Source organism: Perissodus microlepis, chromosome 3 (assembly GCF_051167445.1).
Source record: "Perissodus microlepis isolate ML-2025 ecotype Zambia chromosome 3, ASM5116744v1, whole genome shotgun sequence".
Taxonomy (NCBI): domain Eukaryota; kingdom Metazoa; phylum Chordata; class Actinopteri; order Cichliformes; family Cichlidae; genus Perissodus; species Perissodus microlepis.
The window spans coordinates 10834810-10862651 of NC_140463.1; the positions used below are offsets into that span (position 1 = coordinate 10834810).

At 40.0% G+C, this 27842-nt stretch overlaps 1 protein-coding gene and 1 long non-coding RNA gene across 2 annotated transcripts; one reads left to right on the top strand and one right to left on the bottom strand.

Moving 5' to 3' along the window:
* Positions 1-27129, bottom strand: LOC146389868 (caprin-2-like). The gene is made up of 5 exons (XM_084913668.1): positions 26925-27129; positions 18106-18189; positions 17372-17455; positions 1302-1433; positions 1-1198 (listed from the first exon to the last, which is right to left on the bottom strand). The coding sequence occupies exons 1-5, from the start codon at positions 27127-27129 to the stop codon at positions 921-923; spliced, it is 783 nt and encodes a 260-aa protein (XP_084769794.1). The 3' UTR covers positions 1-920.
* Positions 24333-25426, top strand: LOC146389869 (uncharacterized). Its single transcript, XR_014798570.1, has 3 exons — positions 24333-24619; positions 24827-24901; positions 25304-25426. It is a non-coding gene; the product is annotated as an uncharacterized LOC146389869 (long non-coding RNA).
* Positions 27130-27842: the final 713 nt, after the last annotated feature.

Sequence of the window (27842 nt, forward strand, 5' to 3'; positions counted from 1 at the left end):
TTGCTGGGAAACAAGCGATACAACAATACAAAACTAAACTGGGAAAAACTAATTATAATATGCACAAGGAGACAGGGAGAATCAAACACAGCTATGAGGGACAGCGCGATATGGAACAGAGGGAGACTCAGACATAAATACCCAGAGGGTAACGAAGAAAGTGGAAGCACACGGGGAACACAGCCGAGGATAATTACACGTGACAGGACGGGAAAGACACAGAAACTGAAAATGCTGACACCAGACACGGATCTTCAATTCAACACAGGACGTACACAGAGGCAACCTGGAGGGAGAGAGAGAAAAAGGAGCAGCACATGACAGGGTGAGAAAAACATGGAACACAAGGCACCAGAACTAATATCACAATATAGACACAGTTACACAAAGGGAGACACGGAGGGCATCTACACGAGGGGACACTATTAAATATACAGGGAACCAAACAGAAAACAAGTCCAGGAGCCGCAGGACCAGACAAAGTCACAGGCAAAGAAGCTGGACCAGATGGCGACATGGCAGCCACAGAGGTTGGAGCAGATGGAAGTGCTGATGGCAGAAGCAGTTCCTCTGATCCTCAAGCAGGAACAGATGGCTGAACGGGCCCCTCGGAGCCTCCAGCAGAGACGAGGAAGTGCTGGCCGGGCCCGAGTCAAAGAAAGGACAAAGAGAAGAGAATTACTGAGCATTTAACTGGATTTATTTGAATCAAAGATAACAAGAAGAAGTAAATTATCTGAGTCAGTAGAATAGCAGGAGAAGTAGAAACAAATAAACACAAAACTAGAACCCAACCAGAAAGAGAGAGAGCAAGAAACTGATTCCAGCAGGTGATTTACTTCCTGTTTTACTTCTAAAAATGGCTAAGCTCCGCCCACACAGAACAGTCCAGACAGGAATTGTTGGAGCTGTCACACCTCTCACATGGTGAAAATCAGATGACCACTGAAGGTGGTATGATGGTTTTGAGTGTCAAATATCCTTGAATTAGCCCAGAGACGTACAGACACCTGATCTCCAACCTCTAGAAGCAGTGAGGCTCCATTAGAGGCGCTCACACCACCAGATGTTGGATTTTCTTGTGCAGCAAAAATGTGTTCTCCATTCCTGTACAACGGAGCAGCAGCACGGACGTTTCCAAGTCCAAATATGTGCAACTCAAAGTGGTAGACTCCTTTCACTGGTGCATTGAAAATACCTGTGGGACATTTGTTTTTGTTAAATGGAAAATCAGCTGTTAGAACATCTGGAACATCAACCTGACATCAGCATAGCTGAGAAGAGACATTCAGTGTTATTACCTGTGTGTGGGTTGTAGGAATTTCCAATGTTTGTGAACACGTGTTTGAAGATCAGTATAATATTTGTGTTAAAGGGTCCAGTATATCCATGACCTTGATCCAGCAGAGAGGCTGAGAAAGCCACCTGTTTGACTGAGAGAGAGAGAAATGTCATCATTTTAAACTTTCTGTTTTAGAGTTTTAGACTCTTCCACAAAAAAGTCACCATGACAAAAACTTTAATCTCCAATGAAATAAATGTTTTGACAGCTGAAAGCATTTTATTGTCACAGAAGAAATCAAACTCTGTGATTAGAAAATGAAATTTGAAAACTCGTCCTTTACATCAGACAGGAAGTTATTTTGTAGCTTCTGCCAAGACAACAAACTCTGTTATTCAGTGTTTCAGTTGCATCTGGATTTGTGCTTTAGACAAACAAAACATGAATTCAGATGAATGTCATTCAGTAAATTAGATCCAGTAACAAACTTAATGTGTGTTCTGATGTCTAAAGAGTGATGTTTAGCTGTTTTTAGTGTCAGTGTCTTAAATTCAGACATTCAAACATAAACAGTAATTCCTGATTCCTGATAAGATTTACATTTACAATAATTGATTACACAGCAGTGGAGAGTAGACTTTATCACAGTAGATGTCTTTCTGAAAGCGCTGTAACTAAGTTTAAGAATATAATCCACCCACTGTTATCATCTTCAATGCCCTGTACCAACATAGAGCAGAGCAGCTATCTGAACTGATTATCTTGTTAATAATTTTACCTCCTCACTACGTACGACTCTGGATACTGTAGCTCCTGTGAAAACTAAGGTCTCTAATCAGAAGTACCTGACTCCGTGGTATAATTCTCAAACACGTAGACTAAAGCAGATGACTCGTAAGCTGGAGAGGAAATGGCGTGTCACAAATTTAGAGGATCATCATTTAGCCTGGAGAAATAGTTTGCTGCTTTATAAGAAAGCCCCCCGCAAAGCCAGAACATCTTACTATTCATCACTGATTGAAGAAAATAAGAACAACCCCAGGTTTCTCTTCAGCACTGTAGCCAGGCTGACATAAAGTCAGAGCTCTACTGAGCCAACAATCCCTTTAACGTTAACTAGTAATGACTTCACGAACTTCTTCACAAATAAAATTTTTATCATTAGAGAAAAAAATACCAATAATCATCCCACAGATGTAATATTATCTACAGCTACTTTTAGTACCATTGATGTTAAGTTAGACTCTTTTTCTCCAATTGATCTTTCTGAGTTAACTTCAATAATTACTTCCTCCAAACCATCAACGTGTCTTTTAGACCCCATTCCTACAAAACTGCTCAAAGAAGTCCTGCCATTAATTAATGCTTCAATCTTAAAAATGACCAACCTATCTCTAATAATTGGCTATGTACCACAGGCCTTCAAGCTGGCTTAGTTAAACCTTTACTCAAAAAGCCATCTCTAGACCCAGCAGTCTTAGCTAATTATAGACCAATCTCCAATCTTCCTTTCATATCAAAAATCCTTGAAAGAGTAGTTGTCAAACAGCTAACAGATCATCTGCAGAGGAATGGTTTATTTGAAGAGTTTCAGCCAGGTTTCAGAGTTCATCACAGCACAGAAACAGCTTTAGTGAAGGTTACAAATGATCTTCTTATGGCCTCTGACAGTGGACTCATCTCTGTCCTTGTCCTGCTAGACCTCAGTGCAGCGTTCGATACGGTTGACCATAATATCCTATTAGAGCGATTAGAAAATGCTGTAGGTATTACAGGTGCTGTACTGCAGTGGTTTGTATCATATCTATCTAATAGACTTGTTAGGAGTTGGGTTCTGGTTATGTGGTGTTTTTGTCTGTGTGTGTTTTTTGGTGCCTCCCTTTTTGTATAGATAGGCGGGGCAGTGAGTCACTGAACCTGGCACACCTGTTACTCATCAGATGCATTCTTCAGAAGTGTTCTTTAGGAGCTACCTGACAGAAGACTAGTGTCGGAGTATTGACGTTTTTGGAGAGTCTGTGATTTTGCCCCTGCCTGCTGGAGCCGTTGGATTATTTCTGGTGACTGTAAGGAGTTTTGTTTCCTCCCCAGGATTTCGCCTTGTCTGGTTTGTTTCCGTCTGGAGGTTTTGGCAATAAACAGTACCAAGTAAGCTCTCCAACTCTCTGTAAAGTCTACTTTAAGCTTTTCTCGGTTATCGGGCAAGACCCTCCTAATTCTCACGTCCCTCTCCTTTTTTAGATCGAGTGCACTACCTGTGTGTTTCCGTCACCTGCACGTCCTGACTCCGCGTCCCCATTCATATGCTGTTGTACATACTGTGTCCTTGTAAAACCTCCCCATCACTGTAAATAAACTGTCTTCACCACAACTCTGCCTCCGTGTGTTCTGCTCCCTGGGTCCATCTGCATTTGCCATAACAAGACTCCAATTTGTACATGTAAATGGAGAGTCCTCTTCACACACTGAGGTTAATTATGGTGTTCCACAGGGTTCAGTGCTAGGACCAATTCTGTTTACATTATACATGCTTCCCCTAGGCAGTATCATTAGAAGACATAGCATACATTTTCACTGCTATGCAGATGACACCCAGCTCTATCTATCCATGAAGCCAGATAACACACACCAATTAGCTAAACTGCAGGAATGTATTAAAGACATAAAGAGCTGGATGGCCGCTAACTTTCAGCTTCTTAATTCGGATAAAACTGAGGTTATTGTACTCGGCCCTGAAAATCTTAGAAATATGGTATCTAACCAGATTCTTACTCTGGATGGCATTACCTTGGCCTCCAGTAACGCTGTGAGGAACCTTGGAGTCATTTTTGACCAGGATATGTCCTTCAACGCACATAATAAACAAATATGTAAGACTGCTTTCTTCCATTTGCGCAACATCTCTAAAATTACAAATATCCGGTCTCAGAGTGATGCTGAAAAACTAGTTCATGCATTTATTACTTCCAGGCTGGACTACTGCAATTCATTATTATCAGGATGTCCAAAAACTCGCTGAAAGGCCTTCAGTTAATCCAAAATGCTGCAGCAAGAGTCCTGACAGGGACTAGAAAGACAGAGCTGATTTCTCCTGTTTTGGCTTCCCTTCATTGGCTCCCTGTTAAATCCAGAATTGAATTCAAAATCCTGCTCCTCACATACAAGGTCTTAAATAATCAGGCCCCATCTTATCTTAATGACCTTGTAGTACCATATCACCCTATTAGAGCACTTCGCTCTCGCTCTGCAGGCCTACTTGTTATTCCTAGAGTATTTAAAAGTAGAATGGGAGGGAGAGCCTTCAGTTTTCAGGCCCCTCTTCTGTGGAACCAGCTTCCAGTTTGGATTCAGGAGACAGACACTATCTCTACTTTCAAGATTAGGCTGAAAACTTTCCTTTTTGCTAAAGCATATAGTTAGGGCTGGACCAGGTGACCGTGAATCCTCACTTATGCTGCAATAGACGTAGGCTGCCGGGGATTCCCATGATGCATTGAGTTTTTCCTTTCCAGTCACATTTCTCACTCAGTATGTGTTAATAGACCTCTCTGCATTGAATCATATCTGTTATTAATCTCTGTCTCTCTTCCACAGCATGTCTTAATCCTGTTTTCCTTCTCTCACCCCAACCGGTCGCAGCAGATGGCCGCCCCTCCCTGAGCCTGGTTCTGCCGGAGGTTTCTTCCTGTTAAAAGGGAGTTTTTCCTTCCCACTGTCGCCAAAGTTCTTGCTCATACAGGGTCATATGATTGCTGGGTTTTTCTCTGTATCAACTGTACAATATAAAGCGCCTTGAGGTGACTTTTGTTGTGATTTGGCGCTATATAAATGAAATTGAATTGAATTGAACAGTGTTGCAGTTTCAGATATTGAGGAGGGATACAAAACAACACTGTTCCAGAAGGGTTAGGTCAAACGATGATTCTAATGAACACATACGTGGGGAGATGAACACTGTCACACAATCAGCATCGATCTCCGCCCAAACAATACACAGGCAGTTGTTTTATAGCCTCGGGGTATTATTATGACGCCAGGTGCTTCCTGTAGATCTTTTCTCGCTTATCTCTGGAACATCAGAGCACGTCCTACAACAAACTGTCACTTATTCAGGCACAAAATGCAGTTACAAGCTTGCAAAATATGTCTGAACTCTTACCTAGAAATGAATCTACCTACGATGTGTGTGTGTGTGCGTCTTGGCCTCAATTGCACTCTGCCTCACCTCGCCTACTAAAGCTCACAACCACACAGAGGCCACTCTCATATGTGTAACAATCTACTGAAACTATATGCGTAATATATTGAATAAATGCTTTAATCAAATGCCACTATTCAAAGCTTAATAAAAAGGATATAAACGAATAAAAGATAATAATGAATAACCTGGTTATGTGTGTTTTGTAAGCGTTTAGGCAATCCTTCCATAGCTCTAAGTCGCTTTGCACAATAGATCATCCGGACCTAGCGCCGGACGAAGCTTCTGACCATCAATTACCTGACTGAGCTTCAACGCTTTAAAAGCGCAAACTGCAAGGTGTTTATAAAAATAGTTATAATTGCACCTGGAATAAAGGCGCCTAATGGTGCCAATATGTTTAAACATCTGAATGCAATATCAATGCTGTAGATTATATTATTAATGCAATGGTAATGATGATGGTTATGAATAGTAGCAGTAAAATATTTGGCTCATATCAACAACAGTAATCTGGATATTTTAACTTTGGATTTAACGTCAAACATTAAGTACTGTGCTAAAGGCTCTACACTACCATGCCGGCCATGCATGATGACAGCAGAGTGAGCATTAGTCAGCGCTCCCTATGTTCCCCCAAGGCTTAATGCAGACAAAGAACCATGACACAGTTGACAGTTTTACTGCAGCACAGAGAATATGTGTGTGTGATTCTAAAAAATCTGAAAAAAAGATGTCATTAATAACTCAGTTATAACAAATCAAGATGCAATGAGCTAGCTATATGTCAACTTACCCGCTATATCCAAGGTACAACTAATGTAGCAGGCTAGCATGACACAACATCCTCCTCACAATATTATATAGCATGTTAAAGTTTGCCAGAAACTGAAAACTCGTTCACAGCCTGCACGACTTAATGAACAGTTGGACGCACACATAGAGACACAAGCAGCAGTCAACTGTGAATGTGATGAAGCCCTGAACCAAGAGACTACCCAGATAGCAAGACGACATTGAATTGATGTTGATTTTTCATCCGATCCGTCGTTATGGTCAGGGTTGAAATGCCAATGTTGTAACAACATTGAAATACTGTGGTAAACCGACGGTCTTACTATAGGGACGTTGTAATGATGTTGATTTACCGTTGTTTTTTTGTCATTGATATTTGATCTATTTGTAGTCGACCAGGTGACAACAACAACGTCGAGAAAACGTCTATTTATAGTTGACCATCATTCGGCGCCGGCCACCATCAAAAAGCCATCAATTTGTAGTTGAGCGTTAAATTGCATTGCAACTGAGGGGGTATAAAGTACCGGAGAAAGTAGATTTATTGTTCTTTTGTTATCAATGATTTCTGGTGTAGTTCACCAGCTTTAAAAAATCGTGTCGACGTGCAATTTATGTATAGTTGACCGGGAAATTAAAGCAGCGATCACTTGGACTATTCCGCAGCACCCCTATCACATGGTACATCCCTCCAGGTAACCATTGTCTTGTACAGTAGAGCGGGACATTAGATTTACTCTCAGCGGAATTGACCGGAGAAGGCATCAGTTCATGCACTGCACTGGCTTGCACCACGATTAGTATAAGGTAAGAATGAATGAATTTTGTTCTATACCTTATTTCCACGGTTGCATTTGAATAACAGTAAAAAAACTCGTTAATGTACACTTTCGGACAAAATGTGGGAGCCCGAAATTGTGTCTACTTTCATCTTACAATCTGGCAACAAATAAATAGCATTGCGAACAAAGTCTATCAACAAAAAAAACATTTTCATTTCATACTTTTCCGTTATATTCCCTTAAAAAAGCTAGCTTTAACGCTTCGAGCAGTGGCAGTCCTAGCCTGTTTGGCGCCCTGGGCGAACACTCCCTCTGACGCCCCCCAGCACCACCACCACCACCACACACACACACACACACATAAAACATATTATGGATTGTACATTAACATAAAACTGTTGTCGGAACCATACTGAATTTCACCAGAGAAACACACACACGCATATATGAAGAGAGAGAGAGTATGCATAGTATGCAACCAGCTACCAAACAGCCATCATAATTCGTTATACAATGAGAACAGGACAAATCAACAATTGACACTGACTAATTAATGTTAAAATCTGTAACATAATGTATTGTTCGGAGTTTAGTCTGTTACTGTTACTATTTTTACCATTTCTTCTTGGAGCAACTGTAACCCACATAATTTCCTTAGGGATTAACCCTTTAAAGCCAGTCGGAGCGGGCACGCTCCGTTTTGCGTAACTATTTTTAAATCCCGGTAGCACTGCAATCACGTAAGCTAGCGCAATAATTTTTTTTGCATATGAAACTGGAGGAGTTGTACTTACATTTTATGCCATCAGCTTGTCCTAAGTCACAGTTTCCTTCCACATATAGCTTTGCAAAAACTGCATAAAAAGCACTTGCAGCAACAAAAACATAATATTCCAGAAACACACTTTGCCGATCCGATCAGCTGTTTGTAAGACTTCCTACGTCCATCAGCGCGAACTATCGCATGTCCGCCATGACCTGCCCGGAACTGGAAGTGACGTCATTTTGCGGAAATGTAGTTTTTTTACCATCAGGGCCTTATGAGCCTATACTGGTGTTTTTAAAAGTTATGTTTGACTTTATGACTTTCTGTGTCGTTTCTGGGATGCTTAGGACTCATATTGCACTGCTGGAAATAGTTTATTTTGATGCATATGCTGTTTTTTTGCAAATTTGCATTAAAATTTATTTTTCGTTTTTCCTGCAGTATATAAAAATTGGTGTATTTCAAAAATAAAACTATGAAGACACTTAAAATAAATTTCCTGTGGTGGGAAACTATTTTGTGCAACTTTTTTGTATTTACAGTTTTGAGGGTTAAGCCCCTTAAATTTCTCTAACTAGAAATATATGTTAAAAAAACAAAAACTATTTTCAATTTTTTTGTAGTTTATTGCACTTTTTTGCAATTTATGTAATTACTATCCACTTAATGCATACATATTATTAAAATTTGGACTATAATGGTTGTATTGATGTATATCAACTTGAAATGCTCCCAAAAATGGCACTACAACATGTAAAAATATAATATAAGCTCTGGCGGACTTGGTTCTATGGTAGGTCTTAAAGGGTTAATAAAGTATTCTGATTGTTTCAGGATGACCTGCCATTATCCAATGACACATCTGCTTACCTGTATCTTTTGCTCATTTATCCTCCTCTTCTTTTCTCTTTTTTCAAAATGAGGACCTGATGGCTTTGAACTTTTCTTGTCCATCTTGGTTTTAATTTTGTACTCCAGTATGAACACCATTCCCCAACCTGAGGATCACCACAACATAACCTAACAGACCTACACCTTAGTTCACAGATTCGCTTTGTCTAGGGTTTATTTCTGGGATTTCGACCAACCCAGGATTCAAATCATGAATCCATAATGGGCTTTGATTTACAACATTATGAATGAAATGTGCTCTATTTGGAAGCAACAGGTCTCCCTCCCCTTTCGACGGGTTGTGTGAGCCTTTAAATCGTCAAACTATAAAATATAAATTTTAAATTGTTATTGATCCCTTTACCCCTTGTCCGAAAGTGTATATTTATTTTCTTACTCTTCTTATATTTATTGTTTGTTTACTTGCACTGTTGTAACTTCAGCACGGCAGCAAGCAGCCGAGGGCTCTCGCGCTCACTTTTCGCATATAGAATTTTGAAAAAACATCGGTGCAAATTATAAGTCTGTTTGTTGGTTTATTTTTTTGTTTTATTTTGCGAGTTGGTTATTAGATGCTGCTCCAGCCAGCCAGAGAATCCCCCGCCGCCCCGCCCTCTCCTGCCTGTGCCGCAAGCAGCAGGCGCGCCTCGCGAAAGGAGGGCGCCCTTACTCCCAGCAAATGGGCGATAGAAAACCGATCGGTGCCTATGCATCCCTAATATGCGCTGGCTGATGTCGGGGCAGCATGAGTACGAGCAATTTTTTATTTATTTATTTTTTTGACGATGCCCGTGATGCCGCCCCCCACCTCGATGCCGCCCCGGGCAACTGCCCGTGTCGCCCGTATCAAAAACCGCTACTGGCTTCGAGGGTTCCTTTGTTCTTGCCGTCGCCTCGGCGCTTGACCCAGACTTTCGCTCTGTAGTTGCTTTTTAGCATAGTACTACAAAAAATTGTAAATCTGTGATATATGATTGATAAACCTAAAGTTAACTGTATAAATGTGTTCAATGACTTTGTTACTTTTAATGATTGGAGAGCACCCGCTTCAATTCGCACTCAATTCAAACTTTACGTTGCACGCTCACCTAACTTTACGCTGCACGCTCACCTAACTTTACGTTGCACGCGTTTGCACCTTTTGTCCACACGTAAACTGCGTTTTCGTTAACTGAGAACTGAGATTTTTTATTTTTTTTTATTTTCGAAAACTCCGTTTTAGCATTTACGTGTGGACGAGGCAAACGGAGAAAACGCAGCGTCAAAGGTGTGCGCCTATTTTGACGTCACACTGTGCACCACGTTTTGTCTCGGTGCCATGAATTCCTACAATGGCAGACTTAGACAAAATACTGCTAATTTTATTATCTTCAGTGTTTAAATGCTTACATATACACACGCAGTTACTGTCCCTTCACACATAGGACTCGGTTCAGCTTCTATGAGCCGTCTTTGTATCTAGTTTTCCCTCTTTATTGACATTGTGCACTATTTTTCCTCTTTTTTTAAGATCTGATTTGGTAACTACAATCCACTTAAAAAAATTAACTTTTTCTAAACAGCCCTCACCACTCCGCAGTCTTCCCCCCAGCCCACTGACAGCGGGCATCATAATGCCCCGCCCAGCTTCCGACACCTTTCGCCACTCTGGCAGAACACACAAAACGACACAGCTTTGCAATCTCCCCAGCATGCAGAGTCTGATGTCGAGGACTTCCCTATAGATGGTATGCTTTTAAAATTGTTTTAAAGCTGAATCACAATGTCATTGTACTCTTATCTTCAAAACACCAATTTATACTCCTGAATGTCATCTTGTTGTGATTTGTTTTTCTGTAGATTCCAGAAACTCTGTGAGGCCACTATTACAAGGCAAGTTCGAAAATCTTGGAATTTCAGATTTTACATGGTATAAATGGTAAATGGCCTATATTTGTACAGCGCTTTAACTAGTTCCTAAGGACCCCAAAGCGCTTTACACATTCAGTCATCCACCCATTTACACACAATTCACACACTGGTGATGGCAAGGTGCATATACAAATATCAAATATATGTGACAGGCAAAAACTAGCAAACACTTTTAGCAGTTAGAACAACTTATACTTGAATGCAAAATGTTACACCATCACTTATGGATATATTAGTTTTTCGCCTCTCACTGCTTAAGCCATTAATCTTTCTAGAATTGTTCTTTGAAACAGATGCGACCTCACAAAAGATGTTAACTATGCTGTCAGACCTGACCAGAGCAGTTAACGAACTCCGTGAGGAGCTCAGAGCCATCCGCCATCCCTGCTGCAATGAATCGGTAGATGCTGGGGTACTGCCTCTGAAATCCAGAGGCAGTAAAACATTGAGGAGCTAAACAATGGAGCTAAACAATGCAGAGGCAGCTCTTCAATCACAAGAGGCAAATAAGGCAATGGTAAGCAGTGTTGGTCAAGTTACTTGAAAAAGTAATCAGTAACTAATTACTGATTACTTCCCCCAAAAAGTAATCCCGTTTCTTTACTGATTACTTATTTTCCAAAGTAATTAATTACTTAGTTACTTAGTGACTTTTTAAAAACACGATTTACAACCTGAATAGGTAATAAAGCGATAGATCTTTCAGCCCAATTCTACTTTTTCTGCATAATCCATCATACAAAATGTAATCAAATGGAAAAGTCTCTTTTTAAAACTTGTTTTATTAGTTTTAATCTTTTAACTTTATGCATCAAGCAAAAATTTAATTATATGCAACATTCTCTGACTGGAAGAAATTTGTTTAATATTTAAACCTATTTTCTGCACATTCCAGCACATAAAATAAAATATGTTTTTGTGTTTACACTCAGTCTTTCAAATAGATGCAAGTAAAACACAGCAGAAAATAAATAAAGTCAAAGACTAGCGGTCCTGTTGCTCTATTTTCACCTGTAAAGCAGGAGTGGCGTAGGCGGAGGTTTACCCTGGTGCAGGTGTGCCGCAGCGGTCAGTTGAAGAATCCGCGAGTTTCTCTGTGAATTTCCCATTACGTCGTAGCTACTCGGTGCTTGCTTGGAAGTTTAGGGGGTTTTTTTCGCTGTAAAAAGAAGTTTTCTTCCCACGCACAACGGACACCAATGTTTTTGTCACTTTTTATGGAATCAAACTCAAAGTAAGGTCAGTACTTCCACGCTTTAAACGCTGCACGCTCATACTCTCTCCCGCACTCAATATATTATCCATTGTTGATCTGCAGACAGCTGTTGTCACGAATGTCGCACTCGCTTACGTCCCTGTCATGAGACATTCTCGCAAAAAGACTCACGGTTTTAGTAACGCAGTAACGCAGCGTTCCTACGGGAAAGTAACGGTAATCTAATTACCGTTTTTGCAATAGTAATCCCTTACTTTACTCATTACTTGAAAAAAGTAATCGGATTACAGTAACGCGTAACGCGTTACTGCCCGTCTCTGATGGTAAGTATATAAAGGTTATGTACACTTTGTATCTATAAAGTGTCAGATGTGATTTAAATACATAACGACGGCATGTTGCACTTGCATACACATTTAAGACATGAGACACGCTAATTCCATCTCTTAAAATGTGTCTATAGGTGAGACGCTTTGCCTTGATTGGAGGGACCACACTGGAGGTGCGAGTCCGCCGTGTAATGGCTTATGCCATTACAAACGAGCTGGCCTCGGTACTCAACTGGGCAGGGAAAAAAACCAAGGACCAGACAAAGCAAAAAAGGGCATTTAAAGAGACAGCGCTGTGCAGATGCATATTTGGTAAGTTTTACCGTTTATTATAGTTTTATGAGCCTAAAGTGAACAATAAAGGGATCAATTGATCTGCTGGGTGTGTTTCACATTTCCTATGTCCGGTTTTTGCTATATTACTTTGTCTTTCTTAATAACAAGACTTTCATGTCCGGTTAATCTGGAGATGGAGTCTTTGGTCTTCAGCTTGTTTAGTCCTCGGGTTGTAGTTTGTACAGCCCGAGGACCCCATGTTTATTTTGTTTTAAAGGATACACGGCACACCATGCTAAGACTTATCACTTTTTCCGCTCATAGCTCTTTGGGAATCAAATGCGGCAGTTTGCAGATTTACGCCTGGTGACTTTCATTTTTATCACCCTAGGAGTTTACATACTTTCTCCCCGCTGAAGACAGTTAACAAGAGCTTATTCATGTGCTCTAATTCACTTTTTTTTGTTTGTGTGTGTGTGTGTATTTTTGTCCTAGATGGCCTGACGCAGCAGTTAGGGGCAAACTCTATGTCCGAGTTTGTCTTTGCACAAGCAGTCCAGAAATGGCTCCGATACGCCCCAGATCGTATGGGTGGCGCAGGACGCACATCATCCATCCCCATCCCAGAGTAAAAATTACAAACTTATGTGAAACATATAAATGTAAATAGGAAACTGTCTTTTAATAAAGTATTTAGCAAGCGAAACATGTCTATTGACCTTTTTTTGTTTCGTTTTTTTTCTCTGTTACATCCAGTGTTGGTCAAGTTACTTGAAAAAAGTAATCAGTAACTAATTACTGATTACTTCCCCAAAAAAGTAATCCCGTTACTTTACTGATTACTTATTTTCAAAAGTAATTAATTACTTAGTTACTTAGTTACTTTTTAAAAACACGATTTACAACCTGAATAGGTGATAAAGCGATAGATCTTTCAGCCCAATTCTACTTTTTCTACATAATCCATCATACAAAATGTAATCAAATGGAAAAGTCCCTTTTTAAAACTTGTTTTATTAGTTTTAATCTTTTAACTTTATGCATCAAGCAAAAATTTAATTATATGCAACTTTCTCTGACTGGAAGAAATTTGTTTAATATTTAAACCTATTTTCTGCACATTCCAGCACATAAAATAAAATAATTTTTTTTTTGTGTTTACACTCAGTCTTTGAAATAGATGCAAGTAAAACACAGCAGAAAATAAATAAAATCAAAGACTAGCGGTCCTTTTGCTCTATTTTCACCTGTAAAGTAGGAGTGGCGTAGGCGGAGATTTACCCTGGTGCAGGTGTGCCGCAGCGGTCAGTGGAAGAATCCGCGAGTTTCTCTGAGTTTCCCATTACCTACTCGGTGCTTGCTTGGAAGTTTAGGGGGTTTTTTTTCGCTGTAAAAAGAAGTTTTCTTCCCACGCACAACGGACACTAATGTTTTTGTCACTTTTTATGGAATCAAACTTAAAGTAAGGTCAGTACTTCCACGCTTTAAACGCTGCACGCTCATACTCTCTCCCGCACTCCATATATGATCCATTGTTGATCTGCACACAGCTGTTGTCAGGAACGTTGCACTTGCTTATGTCACTGTCATGAGACATTCTCGCAAAAAAATCACAGTTTTAATAACGCAGTAACGCAGCGTTCCTACAGGAAAGTAACGGTAATCTAATTACCGTTTTTGCAATAGTAATCCCTTACTTTACTCGTTACTTGAAAAAAGTAATCGGATTACAGTAACACGTTACATCACATGCAATGCTTTCTTATTTTAGGATATTACATTGACATGATACATTGTGAGACTTTTTTTTTTATAAAGGTTGTCCAATTTGAGGAATAAGTACAATTATGTGTTTAGGTGGTTTAAGTATTGATGGAAACATGCAGTAGTTTAGTATTGGTTAAAATACCTATAAAGAAAGGTAGATTTCCAGTCATGATTTAACTGTTGTTTTTGATAAAAAGCAACTGCGAAAGAGGTGGAAAATCAACACCATAGCTCAACAGTGTTCCAATATCAGAATCTGACATTGTTTCAATGTCAACAGTATTAGAAAATATAACGTCGAATCAATGTCAGGTTTCAACATTGATTCAACATCAAAACCTGACGTTGTTTCAACATTAAAAAAGGGTGCAAGAGTGACGTTAGGTCAACGTCACACCTCAACGTTGATTCAATGACATCGTCTGATATTGACTCAACATTGTTTCAATGTTTCCTTGCTATCTGGGTACAGCATGTGTCATGATCCTGGGTCCTTTTGACCCAGCGTTTGGTGTTTTCTGTTCTTCCTCTGTTTAGTGTTTACTCTGTTCTGCCCGTGTGTTCTTGTATCTAGTCCGCGTTTCTTAGTTTGTGTCCTTTCATGCGTAGTTCCTGTTTTATTGTGAAGGTCTGCGTCTTATGTGAGTGTTTTCAGTTTGCCTGCCTAGTCTCGTCATGTTAATCACTCCCAGCTGTGTTCCCCACCTGTGTGTAATCTCCCTGTGTTCTCTGTGTATTTAAGTTGTGTCTTCTGTCATAGTAGTTGCTGGTTCGTCTGTGTTGTTTCCCCTCGGTCTCCCTGCGTCTCTCCGTATGTATTTCCCCGGACCTCCCTGCATCTTCGTTTCTGGTTTGTTTTGTTAGTTTTACCCAGTTTAGGTTTCCGGTTTCATGTTCACCCACCATTGCTGTTTGTACCCACTCCTGTAAATAAATACTCACCTGCACCAGAGCTGCCGCCTTTTGGGTCCTTTCTACAACTCCACACGTCTGCCACACCGGACGTGACAGTACGAACCAGCCACCATGGACACAGCGGCAGTAAATCCGTCCGAGGAGCTCCAGGATGACATCAGCTACAATGTGGAGATCCTCCTCGGGCTGTGGCTGGAGAATCCTCCGTACGAGCTTCGCCGCACCGTTGAAAACCGGCTACAACGGCTCTTTTCCGGCCTGCCATGGCTTTTGAAATCGCTTCCTCCGACCATGCAGGCTTTTCTCCAGCACACACCGCACCTTCTCTCAGCCACTCCTGCCTCGCTGCCCGACTCGCCGGATGTGATCTTGCCCGGCCCGTCGGAGCCGTCTGCGGGGAGGAAACGCCGATCGCGCCGCCGGCGCGCCACCCCACAGCCGGACGTTCGTGTTTCTAATTCACCGGCTGTGGTGAGTGAGGACTCTTTTCCGTTTTCGGACTGTGTGACTGTTCATTCAGGGGCTGTGTTCTGTGCGGCAGATGATTATGTGAACAGCGTATCACCTGCTCAGCAGCCACTCTTAGCCACACTCTTCTCAGTTAGCTGCCCCGCAGCCACACTCTTCTCAGTTAGCTGCCCTGCAGCCACACTCTTCTCAGCTAGCTGCCCCGCAGCCACACTCTGCTCGGTCACCAGTGTCTCCCTCTTTTCAGTGCCCAGTGCCACTTTCAGTTCAGTCTCCAGCGCCTCCAGTGTCACCTGTAGCTCAGGCCCCCGTAGCTCCAGAGTCACCTGTAGCTCAGGCCCCCGTAGCTCCAGAGTCACCTGTAGCTCAGGCCCCCGTAGCTCCAGAGTCACCTGTAGCTCAGGCCCCCGTAGCTCCAGAGTCACCTGTAGCTCAGGCCCCCGTAGCTCCAGAGTCACCTGTAGCTCAGGCCCCCGTAGCTCCAGTGCCCCCTGTAGCTCAGGCCCCCGTAGCTCCAGTGCCCCCTGTAGCTCAGGCCCCCGTAGCTCCAGTGCCCCCTGTAGCTCAGGCCCCCGTAGCTCCAGTGCCCCCTGTAGCTCAGGCCCCCGTAGCTCCAGTGCCCCCGCTACCCGTAGCTCCAGTGCCCCCGCTACCCGCAGCTCCAGTGCCCCCGCTACCCGCAGCTCCAGTGCCCCCGCTACCCGCAGCTCCAGTGCCCCCGCTACCCGCAGCTCTGGCTCCAGTGTCACTGGTCTCACACACTCACTCTATGCAGGGAGAAAGTTTAAGTTCCAGTCAGGGAATTTCTCGCGCTTTAGCTGCTTCAGGCACCGTTCAGCACTCCAGGGCTTCCCCAGAGGCTAGGTCTCAGTTCCCAGCTGATTCTGGACCCCTGAAGTTTAAGCAGCCACCTGAGAACTGCACCATGTCAGCATTGCCTGGGCAGAGCCCGTGCTCAGTGCATTGCCAGTCGCCTTTGTGTCAGCTAGTGGCCTCCATGACTGCTGGCTTAGTGATGACTTCGTCTCCTGCCTCCGGCTTCCACGCCGCCGCCTGCAGCGCCTCCGGCTTCCACGCTGCCGCCTGCAGCGCCGTCTGGTCCAGCTTCAGAGCCGTCAGCCTCGTCTGGTCCAGCTTCAGAGCCGTCAGCCTCGTCTGGTCCAGCCTCATCATCCACGCCAGCTGCAGCCTCATCATCCACGCCAGCTGCAGCCTCCGTGTCTTCATCCTCGCCTGGCCCAGCCTCCGTGTCTTCATCCTCGCCTGGCCCAGCCTCCGTGTCTCCGCCTTCAGCGTCGCCTGGCCCTGCCTCGTTTGGGTCTGCAGCTAAACGGCCGCTTTCTAGGCCGCTGGCCAGGCCACTGGCCAGGCGCCGTTGTGGGCGGCCCCCAGACCCTCTTCGCCTGAGTGGCCGCCGTGGCCTTCTGCACGGCCGGCCCCCGGACCGCCATCGCCTGAGTGGCCGCCGTTGCCTTCCGCACGGCCGGCCCCCGGACCGCCATCGCCCCCGGACCCTCTTCGCCTGAGTGGCCGCCGTTGCCTTCCGCACGGCCGGCCCCCGGACCCTCTTCGCCTGAGTGGCCGCCTGATTCAGCATGGCTGAATCAGTTATAACTGCACCAAGAGCACTAAATACAGTCCGTGACTGCCCCCTTCTGGGAAGGCTTGCAATAACAACATGTCCCGCTACATCTTTAGAACAATTACATAAAAGTGAATATGTATAAAGTACAGAAATAGTTCAACATTTCTATTTTCAGATTCCCACACAGTACCTTGTAGCTGTTGCTTCATGTGGTTGATCTCAGTCTTCTGGCTCTGTAGTTCAGTTTTCTGGGTCTCCAACTTTGCTGTTTGTTCTGAGAAAAATGTAAAAATGTCACTGTCTGGCAGCCCTCACCTGTCGACTTGTTTGTTGTGTCCATTGGTTGTGTTTTGTTTTGTCTCGGCTCCTATCCCCATCCCCCGTTTCCCTGATTATGTGTAAATGCGTTTGGACGTGTGTGTGTTTCCGGAAGGCTGTTTTACAAGCGTAATCAGGCAGGGAAGAGTTCCCACATTGAAACCAGCCAAAATAGCTGCCGCTGATCAGCATCGTTAGCAATCTCCTAATTAACCATGTGACTGAGCATTAGTCGACACTGGATCATTGAGTTGGCTCGTCAGTACAGCCCTCTCTCTGGGTTTATAGTGAAGACTTTGTGTGTGTGTTGCTCATGAGATTATTCATTGCGTCTTTTCTTGTCAGGATTTGGGAAAAGAGTTTGAGTTTGCGATTCAAAGAGTTTGAATCGCAGTGCGATCGTTGGCCACAGTGCAGGGACTGTCACTTTGGTGTTCACCAAAAGTCCTCTATTTGGATCTGTTCTTACTGTGAACCTGACTAAAAATGTCACATGAACAAAAGATATTTAAACACAGTACAGCCACCTTATGGACATATTTATATCACTTTTATATATTAATGAGCCAAATGTGAGTAAAAAATCTGTTGATTTTCATACACTACCTTCTGACTGCTGTTTCAGCTGGTCGATCTCAGTTTTCTGACTCTGCAGTTCAGTTTTCTGACTCTCAAACTTTGCTGTTTGTTCTGAGAAAAAACAAACAGAAAACAAAATCTTACTGACAGCACACAGTAATTCACGTTTTTATCTGTAAGTAGGAAAGTAACTATGACTCTCATTCTGTTCATGCTACACTGAGCGGTGGTCTCCTCCACATCCCCTCATCCTCCACCTCACACACTGCAGAGCCACAGGACCACACCTCCTGCAGGTGCTGGGTGGAGAATGGTCGAAGAAGCTGATCAGTCTCAGTTTTCTGTCTCCAGCTTCTTTAACCCTTTAAGACCTACCATAGAACCAAGTCCGCCAGAGCTTATATTATATTTTTACATGCTGTAGTGCCATTTTTGGGAGCATTTCAAGTTGCTATACATCAATAAAACCATTATAGCCCAGATTTTAATAATATCCCATACGGTAAAAAAATACATTTTTCCTGGCTAAAATATATTTCAAATATATGGTAAATATATTTTGTATTTGTGATGCTCCAAAAAAATATATTTTTGAAATTGAAAATATATTTCTTTCAAACCAAAATACATTTCAAAACATATTTTAGGGTGAAGAAAATACATTTCCAACCTTACAGTAGAATGTATATCAAAGTATCCTTTATTTAAAATATATTTAGTGCAATAATGATGATAATGATAATAATACTAAAAGTAACATGTTTTATGCACATCTGCAAAAAACAGTTGGGTTCAAACAAAACAGAGTCAAAGGTCTATCACGAATTAGGTTGTTTATTCATTTGCTTACAGTATTTCACATTACACAATATCTCACTATAATGTAGTGTTCATTGACTTTGAAATTATCTGTCAGTGATACAGTAAACAAGATACAACAACTGCTATGTACACTTTAGTTTTTGACAATATATACAATTTAGTACTTAAAGGAACACACTTCACTTTTTTGGAAATAGGCTCGTTCTCCATCTCCCTCAGAGTTAAAAATGCAGCGTCTTCTTTCTAGATCCGTACGTTAATAGGACTCTGGAGCGTGATCTAACGGGATGGGGCGTAGCCAGGATTTTTGGTCGAGGCGCCATATTAGCAGGCCAAACAAATGCTTGCTGTGTGGTCGGTTGTAATGTTAGATTGCACTACCGGCAAAGGAATAAGCTTGAAAACAGGCTCTCTTTTCATTGTTTCCTCACCTGGAAGCATCACGAGGGAGCTTATGTGTTGGATGTTACCAAAAGTAGGCGTCTAGCCTGGATAGCAGCTGCGAGACGAGCTGATATTCAGTTCTCTACCAGCCACAGATATCTGTTGGTGTGCTCCAGTATTTTCATTCAGGTAAGTTCTAAATAAGTTCATATTATTCTTTATAGCCTGTTAATTTTATTTTCAATGCGCTCTGAGATCATAGCACAAACTTAGAACAAACATGCAGAACTACCTTCTATTTATAGAGTTGCTAATTATTTGGCATTATTGCAGCAAACCAGCCTATGAAATGAATGAAACAAATCCTGACTGGGTTCCAACACTACACATGGGGCACTACGAAATCCCTGCTTCAAACTACATGCTACATACCACCATGCCAATCAGATTACTTCTTCCATGTGTGGGTAAAAAGGTGACCTTCCTGGATAAGATGGCAAAGGTTTGCTGCGTTTTGGTGAACATGTGCCCCAGTGTGGTAGTAAAACCAGGGGAAAAATGCTCTTGTTAAATACTCTTAAGTCTTGTGCTGTTTATGTAGTGATAAGTTTTCAAAAGAGACAGTAAATTACAGAATGCTAGCAGTGGGTGATATTATTTAAATGCTGTCATGATTTTATGTGAACATTTTGTCATTTGTAAACTATACATAACATTGATTCTACATTGTAACTGATGTGATGTTCTACAAAGTGCTTTTAATTAAAAAGAGGCAAACATTTCTTTGTTTCTTTATTCAACTTTTGAACAGTGGTATTTAGTAAGTACATATTCAGTAAATACAAAGTATTTACATGGCCCCCTAAATTAAAACATTATGGGTTATTCAGAACAGAACTATGCTTGGAAAAATATTTTCCCATCAGTTGATCCAACTCCTCCACAGTAGCAGGTGGAACTTTTCTTTTTTGAGGATGGCTTATTTTACCTGTCACAACGAATGGTCTGTTTATGTTTTGATCAAGAACCTTTTTTTGGGCAGCTGAAGAGGAGAAGTCTATCTTATGGCCAACCTCTGGCTGTATCTTGGTCATATTACCAGGCAAAACCCAGTATGCAGGTTCATCTGTAACAGTCCTTGTGCCACAGATCCTCCCTGTTGCTTCTACATTAAACAGAAGAGCAGTGACATGGCTGCAGGTCTCCACGACTCCGGCCATACAGCTGCAGTGGGCGGCTTCAACCTTCCCTGTGATGCTCACAATGACCTGTGGCTGCAATGCTGCAATTCAGTCTTTGAGAGTGCAGGACCTAAAACACACACAGACAAAGTTCATTTAAAGACAAGAACTTTAATAAGCCAAGGCCGACACAAATATGTTTGTTTTTTTTACTTTCAAATCCATTTATCATAAATGTAACAAATAAAGTGTTTTTATGTATCCATCTATAGAATGCTGCATGTTATATTCTAAATCTGCATGTTTCTTTTTAGAAACCTATCAGCAAAAAATGAACCTAAAGTATGTAATGCAAGGATGTAATCACTTTCAAGAGGGAGAAAACATAAAGTTCGACTTTAAGTGACAATTATGGACACCTAATATGATAAGGAGATTCTGCAGGTCATTAATCAATGTATAAAACTAAAACAGAATGTATTTTTAGTGACACAGGACACAAACAAGGAAGCAAGATGTATAATTAGGATTATTTATAATAAATATGAATTAATTAGGGCAATTTCTTTAACCATAAAGAATAACTAAATCCTTCAGGACAATGTCACATCAATGCACTGAACTCACTATGTTATCCCTCTAACAGAGCCTCTACATGTTCTCACTGTAATTTCCCCCTCATGAATGAATTTTTGCTAGCACTAATTTGAATGTTCGGGGGGAATCAAACGCATTTTACTCGCAGTACTCAAGCTGACTTACCTTTTCTTGAATGACGGCGTACTCACAACGTGGAGGCTTAAAAATAGCAAAATCTTGTACCCAGTCCTTGGTGAATTGGATGTGCGCCTCCAGAGATTTATAATTGCGAAATTGGTGCGCCGTGTATGCTCTGACTCCACAGACAAGGTATGAGAGTAGATCATGCTAAGTCAATAGCGGTTTGGTCTTCAGGGTTTCTACTCCACGGCTATATTTCATACGGGTCCACATTTCAACAATCAAGTACCGTCTCTTTGCATCTGGACACAATCTGTCTCTATACCGTCATTTTCTTTTGAGCTACGTTTCAGAATGGTTCGTAGCAATCTTGTTTTGATTCGTGGCCTGCCAAGATGGTGCTGCGCTCCCACAATGCATTGCGACATTACGTCAACTCCAAAGCCCTTTGCGTGCAGGAGAGTATGCGCATGCGCATTGCCACGGTGGTTTAAAAAATAAAGATATAATGAAAAGTAATTAATAAAAATTAAATATTTAAACATTCCCACAAATGTGCAATGAACGTGCAAAAACTCTCTTTAGTAGTTGTTGCTCTTTCTTTCTTTCTTTCTTTTTTTTTTTTGAAAAATAACGACGTCTCTGAGGCACGAATTCCGACAGTGAGAGGAACGGCCGGATACAGGAGACGGGAAGAAACAAGCCGATTATGTTCGCGTTAATTAAGTGGTTGGAAGATGTAAAATTCTCAATTCTGCCAACTGAACATATACGAGATTTTAATGAGGATGAATAATTAGCCGGCATGGAGGAAACGGACCTTTATTTGGTGGAGTGGCGACAAGAAGCCAAAAGGCGGGTGGCCAGTCTAAGAAGCCTCCATCATCAAGCTAGCAGGTGCCTTTTCTCATATAATATTACTTTATTCTCGCTTATTTGGCACGGAAGCGTAGAGCTGCCACCCAGGCAAAAGAGAAATATAAGTATATCACGTTATAACGTGAAAAGTTTATCGTTCTAACAATATACTATCATGTTTATACAGTATGCTTTTCATGTTTGAACAACATGTTTTGAACAACATTGTACGAAAAATGTACATAATTATCACCTCCGTACAACATTGTGCGAACGTGATAATTATGTATATTGTAATAACGTGATATTATATTATACAAACATGAAAAGCATAATGTTAGAACAATAAACATTTCACGTTACAACGTGATATAGCTCTATTTTTCTTTTGCCTGGGTGGCAGCTCCACGCTTCCATAATTTGGTAATCAAAATATGTAACTTAATTAATTATATTGTGACGTACTTTTGCCTTTTCTTATTATTCTGCCTTCTCAGAAAGGGAAAAAATACAAATAAAACTGTTTACACTTGTTATATACAATAACTATCAAAACCTATTCACATTTAATTTGGCTTTCACAGAAATCCCACCTCTCCTTCTGGCTACAGAGTACTTACCAAGGTTAGAAACAAAGCACAGTTATGCTTTATTAATGTTCGCTAATTACAATGTTCCACATTTCCTTGCTTTTTAAGTCATTTTTAGGCTTTTTAGAGTTTTTGTTTTTTTAGCAGTAATGTTTCTGCCTATTTATTTCAGCCCATGAAATCGAATGCAGATCTTCCTGATGTGAGATTTACATAAATGTAAGTAATTTTGTTTGTCATTGTCATTAATGTTGTTGCTGTTGTTGTTTTTGTGCAGTTTGCAATCATATAAACCTAGCAAGCATCAGTCAGCACAGTGACTAACCTAAACAGATTCTTGCTTTATTCACATATATTATATGTAATTATATATACCTGCACATTGTACCTAGGGTTGCAGCCACTTGGCCCCACCCCATTGTTGTGACTGCCCTGATTGTACTTATACACTGCATCTGAACAGGGAACAGTCTGCCACATTAATGTATTTTTAAGTGACTTGTTTGTAATACATGAATTTGTTTCTTACAGATGTCAAAGTCTCAACCTCATGCTGCCCTCCCCCATCCTCCTAAAGTAAGTATTTGTTGTTGTAGTTTTTTATGCAGTGTCTGTGTCACATGCTAATCATAATTATTGAAATAACTGTTTTCTAACAGATTTTCCAAAACACTAGTTATGTTTGTTGTCATTCAGACCAATACTACTGCTTAGACATTGCTTAGTGGTCATGCATGTTTGACAAGCTCGTTATGATACCAAAACAGTAGGCCTATCACAATAATCGATATATCGACTTAACACACAATACATGTACATGACCTCAATAATTGTTGATGATGTAATTTATCTGCCATTATATTTACAAAAATAAAATATAACGATAACAAAACAATAACATTAAATAACATTGTTTTCTATTTGTTAGAAAATTTACTATTTATTCAAGTTTTTAAGGTATCTAATATTTTGATTCCTAATTTCAATGATCTAAATACTTTAAGAATTAGATGTTGGTTTGTCAATTGAAAGTGTGTAGATCTTGCATTATTATGGTGTTATATTATGATTATACATTCAAAGACATAAAATGGTCTTAAAATGACAATGACATAACTTGTCGCAATTGTTTATGGGGCAATATACCGACCAACAAAAAGTCGTTATCATAACAGGCCTTCAAAACAGACGGTTTTATGATTGATAAATTCAAAAAATAAATACATTTAATTTCTCTGAGATTCTCTAATATTCAGTTACAGTTCACAACACAGCTACCTGTACATGCAGTATTATACTGTAAATATAAATCTCTGCATTTAGCATCCCACTAGAAGAGTCACAGTTACTGCCTCTTTTTTTTTTTTTTTTTTTTTTTACAAATACCTGGACTATTACTAACACATTTACTGTTTTACTTTTAGCCTGTGGATACAAATGCAGATTTCCTTAATGTAAGTTGTGGATTTTAATTACATCATGTTATTTTTATTATTATTTATTTATTTATTTTATTTTACATTCAAATATTTCAAGCTTCTTGGTTAAAGAAGCTTGATTGCTAGTAGGTAAAGAATAGTTCACCTATAATTGATATTCCCAATCAATTTCTCACCTCTGATTGAATGCCTTTGTTTGTTCTCCTTTTTTGACTATAACAAAACATTTTTGCAGGATATATATAGTGAATTTATATGCATAGATACAGTCGTAGTGCTTGACACATGCACACAGCAGTAGATGTACTAAAAAGGAAATAATTACAATCATGATGTTGATTGCTGATGTCAGTATATATATTTTAGAGGAATGTTTTGTTTTTCACCCAAAATGAACTATATTGCTTCAGAAGAGATTTATTACCCTACCTGACTCTTATATATTGTTCTGTTTTTTGTTTGTTTTTGTTATTTTCAGGTTCAATGGTGCGTGTTCTTCTAATGGCCGCCTTCCCACTGGAGGTTTTGATCCACAGCAATTTAAAAGGTAAACAGCTTTGAAAGTCAGTTCAAATGGTTAGCTAATAGTACTCTAAAAAGCCTACAACTCTGTCACCAGTTTCTTTACCAAAAAGTACCCATAAAAGTATCTCTCAATAGCATATCATTGTAGTTCAAATGTTTAGTTGTACAAATATCAGATTTTTGGAAATCTAAAACTAGTCAAACACTCAAGTGTTCATGCTTTTTATAGGAGGACAGAGCAAAACGGACATCGGCGCAGAGTGAAGAACTGCCCTTGATAAGGACACTATGACAGCCACATATAGTAAGTGAAGACTTTCTGTGTATCTAAAATTGCATACAGCACAAGTAACTTACTTTGCAACCATTAAAATAGGTTGTAAAGTAAGTTACCAATACAAATAGGTGATGATGCATTGTAGTGGTTGGTCTCAGACAAAGAAGGTCAACAGATTTATGAATGCTGGAGGGTAAGGAGAGACGACCAAAAGGGGTGTTAGCATTACTGTAATGTGAACTGGATAGACTTTCCATCTAGGAAAAAAAAAAGAGGTAAAATTATGCGTAAAATATATCTGTATTAATATCTGTATCTATATAAACAGAAATATCTGTTTGCTAAATGAAGCCAGCTAACATAAATCATATTTTTATTTTAACTTTTAACTTATAAAAGTAATAGAACTGTGACTTTTGTTTGTTACAGTGGCAGTAAGGAAGAGGTTTCCCAATGTGTCCAGAAGGGCTTTGAGGATTGCAGTGAAAGCTGGGGGAACTGAGACTGCTGGAAAAGGAAAAGAAATTACATTTTAAGTATGTTGACTTATGTTCATACAATCATATACACATACACACACATATGTATATATATATATATATATATATATATACACACACATATGTATGTGTGTGTGTGTGTTTCTTTTAGAATGTTTAAGTATGTAATGAGAATAAAATTATAAAATGAATATTCCTTGCTTGATTGATATGCTATATGTATGTTTTAAACATCAAATAAAGATTTATTTCAGCTGTTACATGTGAATGTGTTTTCTTAGAAATATATGAAAGGTTAAATTTATATATTTTTGAATGATTTTAAATAAGTTTAAATTGTATTTTGAAATATATTTCAAAATATAAAAAAACAGCCAAAAAATATATGTGTTAAAACACATTTCAAAATATATTATAAATATTTTTGAAATATATTTTAAAATACATTTTGAAATATATTTCAAAATATACAAAAAATGGCCAAAAAATATATGCGCTAAAATACATTTCAAAATATATAAATATATTTTAAAATGTATTTTAGCACATATATTTTTTGGCCATTTTTTGTATATTTTGAAATATATTTCAAAATGTATTTTAAAATATATTTTTTTACCGTATGGGATGTATGCATTAAGTGCATAGTAATTACATAAATTGCAAAAAAGTGCAATAAACTACAAAAAAATTGAAAATCATTTTTGCTTTTTCAACATATATTTCTAGTTAGAGAAATTTAAGAGGCTTATCCCTCAAAACTGTAAATACAAAAAAGTTGCACAAAACAGTTTCCTACCACAGGAAATTTATTTTGAGTGTCTTCATAGTTTTATTTTTGAAATACACCAATTTTTATACACTGCAGGAAAAACGAAAATAAATATTATAATGCAAATTTGCAAAAAAGCAGCATATGGATCAAAATAAACTATTTCCAGCAGTGCAATATGAGTCCTAAGCATAACTTTTAAAAACAGCAGTATAGGCTCATGAGGCCCTGGTGGTAAAAAAAACAAAACTACATTTCCGCGAAAATGACGTCACTTCCGGTTTCAGACAGGTAATGGCGGACATGCAAGAATTCGTGCTGACATCATCTATTCCAACATAGCAAGTGTTATGAACAGCTGATCGGATCGGCAAAGCGTGTTTCTGGAATATTATGTTTTTGTTGCTGCAAGTGCTTTTTATGCAGTTTTTGCAAAGCTATATGTGGAAGGAAACTGTGACCTAGGACAAGCTGATGGCATAAGATGTAAATACAACTCCTCCAGTTTCATATGCAAAAAAAATTATTGCGCTAGCTTACGTGGTTGCAGAGCTACCGGGATTTAAAAATAGTTACGCAAAACAGAGCGTGCCCGCTCCGACCGGCTTTAAAGGGTTAAGCTTCTTTGTTTGCTCGTTAATTTTGTTTCCTTGCATCATTGATTTCTCTGAAGACTGCTCCAATATTCTTGTGATAAAAATTTTCAGTCTCATAAGAAAACACAAACATGAATATTGGTCATTCCTGTTTCTGATATTCTGGATGTATGAAACTGTACCTTGATACGCTTTATGTAGGACAGTGATCCACTGCTTCTGCACAGCCAATGAGGCGGTCAGCTCTCTCAGCACAGCATGGATGTCCTGTGTATTGGATTGTTGGACTGTAGTCTCATCTGCTGAAACAGAGCAGACCAGAAACAAAAATGGGAAAAACATGATGATCTTCATTCTGTCACCAGAAACCTGCTGTATAACTGTCATCTGTTAATCGGAGTGTTTTTATAACGTGGGGAAAAGAGGCGTGAATGCGGAGGTTACTGCCCCACATGTCCCCACATGTCGCCTTAACCTTCACCTCACACACTGCAGAGCGACAGGACCACACCTCCTACAGGTGCTTTTGGTGTATGACTCAATCATCAGACTTTGACTGCAGGACTGAACAAACTGGGTCATGTAAACAGAGCAGGAATGAAGAGTTATTCTCCTTTGAACTTTCTGCAGTTGACTGTGTACACAGAGTTCTCATTATATATGCTACACAGCTAGCATGGAGCAGCTTTGTTAACATTCATGACCCACTGATGTTTAACCACATTCTGACTTTCCTGGTGCAAAAAACAGGCTTAGAAATCTTTAGGCTGAAATGTTGATGCCGTAGATCTTTTTAGAAGAACTCACTCACTCAAGGGCTTTTCACACAAGAAGCAGATATTTATTTTAAAACAGTCATAAAAAGATGGAATTATTTTTTAATGTTTCAGCTTCACAAAGAAAGCAAATGTTTGTTTGTTGAGCTTGTTGAAAGAACTAAAGTACAATTCTACAACACAAACAACTCCTACACAATCACCTCAGCTTCTCTGATTACAGAATCACTGATATTTAATTTGGCTGCATGTCTTTCTGACTCACACTCACAAACAAACACACACACACATACACACACGGAAGATTTGTGACTCACAGGATTT

Excerpts from the sequence above, each read along its gene's own strand:
- LOC146389868 (XM_084913668.1), bottom strand. The coding sequence starts at position 27,129 with ATGACAGTTATACAGCAGGTTTCTGGTGACAGAATGAAGATCATCATG. Across the intron at positions 17,456-18,105 it reads GCTGAAACAGCAGTCAGAAG|AACAAACAGCAAAGTTGGAG; the intron begins GTAGTGTATGAA and ends CATTTTTCTCAG. Across the intron at positions 1,434-17,371 it reads CATGAAGCAACAGCTACAAG|TCAAACAGGTGGCTTTCTCA; the intron begins GTACTGTGTGGG and ends TCTCTCTCTCAG.